The sequence below is a fragment of the Apodemus sylvaticus genome, chromosome 22, assembly GCF_947179515.1.
Source record: "Apodemus sylvaticus chromosome 22, mApoSyl1.1, whole genome shotgun sequence".
Taxonomy (NCBI): Eukaryota; Metazoa; Chordata; class Mammalia; order Rodentia; family Muridae; genus Apodemus; species Apodemus sylvaticus.
The window spans coordinates 24111554-24117553 of NC_067493.1; the positions used below are offsets into that span (position 1 = coordinate 24111554).

The 6000-nt window shown below is 47.8% G+C and overlaps 1 protein-coding gene across 1 annotated transcript in view; it reads left to right on the forward strand.

The window, feature by feature from the left end:
• The window catches only part of Mmd2 (monocyte to macrophage differentiation associated 2), a 44849-nt gene extending 42056 nt beyond the window's left edge, over positions 1-2793 (forward strand). Inside the window, exon 8 of the mRNA XM_052167614.1 lies at positions 2590-2793. Within this exon, the coding sequence (XP_052023574.1) occupies positions 2590-2793 (204 nt within the window). The remainder of the gene's footprint in view (positions 1-2589) is intronic.
• Positions 2794-6000: the final 3207 nt, after the last annotated feature.

Genomic DNA, 6000 nt, shown 5'->3' on the forward strand with positions numbered 1-6000 from the left:
TGCTAGGAAGCACTGGGTGTTATGACTACTATGTGGCTTATATTCAGCCACAATACTCTTGAGGACTGGGGAATAAGTGTGTGTGTGTGCGCGTGTGCGTGTGCGTGTGTGTGTGTGTGTGTGTGTGTGTGTGTGCATGTGTATGTGTGCATGCGTGTGCACTCGTATGTGTGTGTATGTTCGTGTGTGTATGTGTGTGTGTGTGTGTGTGTGTGTGTGTGTGTAGAAGCCTCAGTGCCTTGGAGCTATTTGGGACACCATCTAAAGTGTCTTAGTTTCATTTTTGTTGCTGTGACAAAAAGCACCTTAGAGGGTTGAAATGAAAAGATAGCTCGATGGTTAAAAGCAGTTGCGGCTCTTACAGAGGACCTGCATTTGGTTCTGAGCACCCACATCAGTTGGTTTACAAATACCTTTAACTCCAGATCCAGGCAATCTTGTGCCCCTTTCTGGCCTCCATGGGCATTGCACACAAATGGTGCACATACATCCCCGCCCATAATGCATACACATAACTAAAAATAAAATCATTTTGTAAAGCAGTTTAGGAAAAAAAGGATTTGTTCAGATCATAGTCCCATGCTACAGTCCATTGTTTAAGGGAAGCCAAGGTAGGAACTAGCAGCAGCTAGTCACATCCAAGAGCAGAGAGAAGTGAATGCATGCTTAGAACTCAGTTTACCATCTCTACTGTTGCATAGTCCAGGACTCAATCCAGAGAGTGTTGCTGGCCATTTTTAGGACGAGTCTTCATACATCAATAATAATAATCAAGATAATCTCCTACAGATATACCCACAGAACAAGCTGATCTAGACATTTCCCTGTGACCTTCTTCCTAGGTAATTTTAGATTGGGTCAAGTCAGTAGTTAAAACTAAGCACCACACAGCATCTTTAAGATCTCTAAGAAACACTTTTTTTTTTTTTGAGAGTCTCGTGTAGCCCAGGCTACCATCAAATTCCTTATGTAGAATATTCTTCCTTTTTCAAGGCTGAATAGCATTCTCATGTTCAGTTCTCCTCTCTGTTTTGTTTTGTATTGTTTGTGTAAGGCAGGGCCCTGTTCTGTAGCCCAGGCTGCCCCTGAGCTCCTCCTTCCTCTGCCTGCTCACTGCTGTGGTTGAAGACAGAGACCAATTCCCCAGTCTCCAAGAGACATTGTGTTGTGGCTGTTTGAGTCACAGAAATACAGGATGATAGAACCTGAATGACCTAAAGAGGAGGAGATCCTGTGTGTCAGTACAGGTGAGGGCACAAGTGTGGCTCCCAGCACCACATGAGGCAGCCCACAGATACCTGGAACACCAGCTCCAGGGTATCTAGAGCTCTCTGTTTGCTTCCTTGGCCATCCACCCACACGGCACACACACACACACACACACACACACACACACACACACAGTCCCTTTTCTCCTTCACTGCTAAAATTCCTTTCCCCGGGAAGATGCAAGCATCTACCCCTTCTGGAGTCCACCAGAGTCCAGGCGAGGTTTACTTGCAGGGCAGTGGGTGATGGCAGTGGGTGATGGGCAGACATGTGGGTGACTTTAAAGCAGCCACACTAAATGTCTGCATCCAACATGCGTGATGACCTCTGAGGTCACGTAGATGGCGTCTCCTCCCATATACCTATATCCTCTAGCCCTTCTCAGAGACTCCAAAGCCATAAACAGTTAGGGAAGAATTGCATATAACTGGTTGGGAAGGTTGGCTGGATACTCAGGTAAGGGTACCATGTTCCTCCCTGACCCCTCTTTCCAAAGGGAATTTCACCATTCAACAAGTCCAGTTGTGATCTTTGCTTTGCATGACACCTGAGGATGGCAGCAGTGTAGCTTGGAGGATGGTCCTGGGAAACATCTCTCCATCCAGGCCTCCCACTTTCTGTCTCTGTGGACTTGGCTACTTTGGGACAGTGACATTTTATGGTAGCTGTCCTTTCGTGCCTGGCTTATTTCACTTAACACTGTGTCCTTGAAACTCCTCCACACCGTTCCTTGTGTCCAAACAGCCGTCCTTTCCAAGGCTGGATAACATTCCATAGTATGGGCATGGTGACTGTGTGTGTGTGTGTGTGCGCACGCGCACGTGTGTTTGTGTGTGTGTGTGTGTGTGCGTGCGTGTGTGTGCGTGTGTGCAGTTATGGGGATTGAAGCCAGGGTGTTGCACATTCTACTACTAGGCTGTATCCCCAGCCCCTCCTCCCCCTCCTCATCCTCCTCCTTTTTGCAGGGTCTCAATATTTAGCTTAAGTTCCCCATAAACTTGCTATATGACCATATTATAAAAGTAGCTTTTGAGACTTGGGAGTCGTTTGTTGAGGCAGAGCCTTGTGTAGCCCAGGCTGACCTTGGACTTCTAATCCTGCTATATTTGCCTTCTCCCAAGGGCTGGGCCTCTGAGGGTCCAGTCTGCCATCATCAACCAATTGCAGATTTGGGAAATTAAGGTGGGAAAGATTGATAGCCCGGTGTTGAGGCTCCCTAGCGGACTCTGGGCTCGTTCTCCACTTGTATGACTTTTTGCCTGGGTGGCGGGGAATGACTGCTCTTCCTACGATTTGTCTCCAATCCTTTCCTTCCCACAGCCCAACACTGACGGCATCTGGGAGCTGATGACAGGGGGTGCTTTCTACTGCCTGGGCATGGTGTTCTTTAAGAGTGATGGGAGAATTCCCTTCGCCCATGCCATCTGGCACCTCTTTGTGGCATTTGGTGCTGGCACTCACTACTACGCCATCTGGAGGTACCTGTACCTGCCCAGCACACTGCAGACCAAGGTGTCCAAATGAGTGGCCCAGACTCCACCAGTCATTTGGACTTTGGGATCATGAGATGTGAACTGTGCCAAGATCTGCCTGTCTTTTCCTGGATGGAATTCTTCATGGGTCTAAGGTCCCTTTCAGTGACAGCCAGACCACCTTTTGAATCTCCAGCAAGGAAGAAAACATTTAGTCATTTCCATGGAGGAGAAATTAATTCAGTACTGTGTTTCTACTTTAGACAAATATTTTTTACTGTAACCAATATTAACATCTTCGGAAAAAGGGCTATCTAGGGAATGATCATCCAAAAGGTAATTTCTAAAGTCCCTGCAGGCCTCCCTTTCTGCTCCAGGGGAAAGTGACTTAGCATTATAGATGACAGATGGGGAATGTCCCTGACCCTGATAGGCATCACCAATCAATTGAGGCATGTGTGTAGCAGTAGAATTCAACATAGTGTCCCATGCAGACATTGCTAATTGATTCTGTGCTCATGATGGAAGCTTTTGGTGGGCCCAGTATGTTAAGAGTCGGGATCACAGCATAGCTATTAGAAGTCGCTGTGTGGAGGAGCATGCTCATGCCTGGATACCATTACCTTTTTTCTATTCCCTTCTGTCCATATTTGAGGAAATTCTTGAAGTGGGCTGTTTGGAGGCAGTGCAGGGAGACCAAGGCATACACATTCCAAGCACCTCCTGATACTCTACTCCGCCACGACTGGCTCTTGGTTATAGAGGAGCTGACATCTGGGATGAAGATGCTATTACCTGGCCATTTTTTCCTCATCTCCAAGAATCCAGAGAAATAATGCTGTGTTCACCAGAGGGGCTTTTCTCGGTGTCGTGAGATGGCTCTCCTAGGCCCCTCTGATGGGCCTAGGGGCAGGGTCTTCATCTAACAGAATGAGTGGAATGCCTTCAACCCTCAACCTCTGAAGAGACCTGTCAGCTAAGAACGTGGCTTCCAGGGGTCTGTCCTCAGCCACCTCTGCTCCTGAACTAGCCTTGTCATAAGATGTCACCTGGACCTGGACACTGGTTGAGTATTGGAGCAGCAGGCCTGGCTCCTGACCTGAACCGACACCTCAGACTCTCTGCAAGAGTCTGCTGGAAATCAAAGGTCTTACTCAACAGCCACCAGCCAGAGGGTGTGGGTGAGGGCGGGCCAAGACAGGGTGCCTTACACTTTGGTCTAGCACATTCCGAGGTGTTTCAGGGCTTCAGCGCCTGGAATCCCGTATGTCAAAGCCAGTATTAAAACAAGTTTATGCATTCCTCAGAAAGATGGCGCCAGTGAGCTTTAAGATTGGTTTTGTCTAGCCTGCTTGTGCATGCGTGTCTGCCTGTATGAACATGTGTGAGTGTGAGTATGTGGTGTGTGTGTGTGTGTGTGTGTGTGTGTGTAAGAGAACAGGCCTTCCAGCCCCTGGTAACCATCTTGGATAACCCTGTCCCATGGATTTCCCTTATGTTTTCTCCAACTGGGGGTCAGGGTTCAGAGAAGAGGACCACATTGGAGAGAGCTGGCTGGTGACTGGGATGAGACCCTCATAACTGGCCTCCCCCTGGGCCTGAGGCTGCGGGGAGTGGGGCATCTGGAATGCTGTGTGAGAATGCCCCAGGTATGGTGCAGCCCAGACCAAGAAAAGCATCTGCTGCTAGCTAGGATGCTGATGAGGACAGGGAGGTTCCCAGTAATGGATGCCTAAGACACTGGCTTGGCAGTGACCACATGGCCCCTGCTGAGCTCCTGAGTTAACAGCTCCATCTCCTTGTGGCCCTGGGCTGGGCATTTATTTGAATTTTCCCCAGACAGTCACCCTGCAGGGTTCTCTCTCCTACCCAACTCCTATTCATCCTTCAAAGCCCAAATACACATTGAGGGCTTTGTAGTATTTGTGTGACTCTGGGGCTATCTTCTGCACCCCGTCCTCCTTGTGCTCATCAGCATGCACCACAGCTCAGAACCCTGTCTGTCACTCAGGTACGTCTGCTGCTCCTGAGGGCAGGGTTGTCTTGCTAGGCCTGGCATCAATAAAATCTGGCCTTTCCCTCTGGCAAGGATTTAGGCCAATCCCCTGTTCTCTGTGGCAGGTGTCTCCAGCTATAAAACAAAGTAAGTAGGACAGCATCTCATATGGGAGCTGGAGAGACGGCTCAGCAGTTAAGAGCACTGGCTGCTCTTCCAGAGGACCTGGGTTTGATTCCCAGCACCCACATGGCAGTTCATAACCATCTCTCATTCCTGTTTCTGGGGAATCTGACAGGCCTCTTTTGGCCTCGGCAGGTGCCAGGCATGCATCGGGTGCACAGACATACATGAAGGCAAAGCACTCGAACAAATAAAGACAGCTAAATAAATAAAATTTGAAATGACAGTGCCGTATACGGCTGCATGAAGGAAAAGGTTAGTAAATATACAGTGGGGATGGTGGGATGGCTCAGAAGGTAAAGGTGCTAGCTGACAAGCCTGGTGACTCGAGTTCAATTCCCCAGGCCCACAGTAGGAGAGAATGGACTTCTGCAAGCCTTCTTCTGCCTTACACATCCCATCCATACATACGTATATCCATACATAAGTGCATACATACATACATATAAATAAATAAATAAGCACCAGCAGTGCCCAGCCTGGTGTTCTAATTAGTTGTGTTAATTATCCACCTGGAAAGTGAGCTCTAATAAAGAGGATTCCTGTGCTGGAGTTTCAGCCTGTTGTTGAAAATATTTAATTCCAAACCTGTTTTTTTTTTTCTTTAAACCTTGTCTTTGATTATGTAGTTCCCAGACAAAAGACACATATGGCCTTTATATTTGTAATAAGTCTTTATCAATACTACTGCTGGGAAGATCTCTACCCTCTATACTATTAAAATCTATTTCCTATCGATAACCCTGAATTATAAGTTACTCTGTTTCATCTGGGCTGCTCTGAACTCTGGTTGGCCAGCCCTCACGGCATGCTGTCTTCCTTCCTTCCTTCCTTCCTTCCTTCCTTCCTTCCTTCCTTCCTTCCTTCCTTCTAAATATTTTATTATTTAATTTATGTATGTGAGTACACTGTTGCTATCTTCAGACACACCAGAGGAGGGCATCAGATCTCATTACAGATGGTTGTGAGCCACTATGTGGTTGCTGGGATTTGAACTCAGGACCTCTGGAAGAGCATTCAGTGCTCTTAACCGCTGAGCCATCTCTCCAGCCCCTGGCCATGCTTTCTTGACTCCTAATC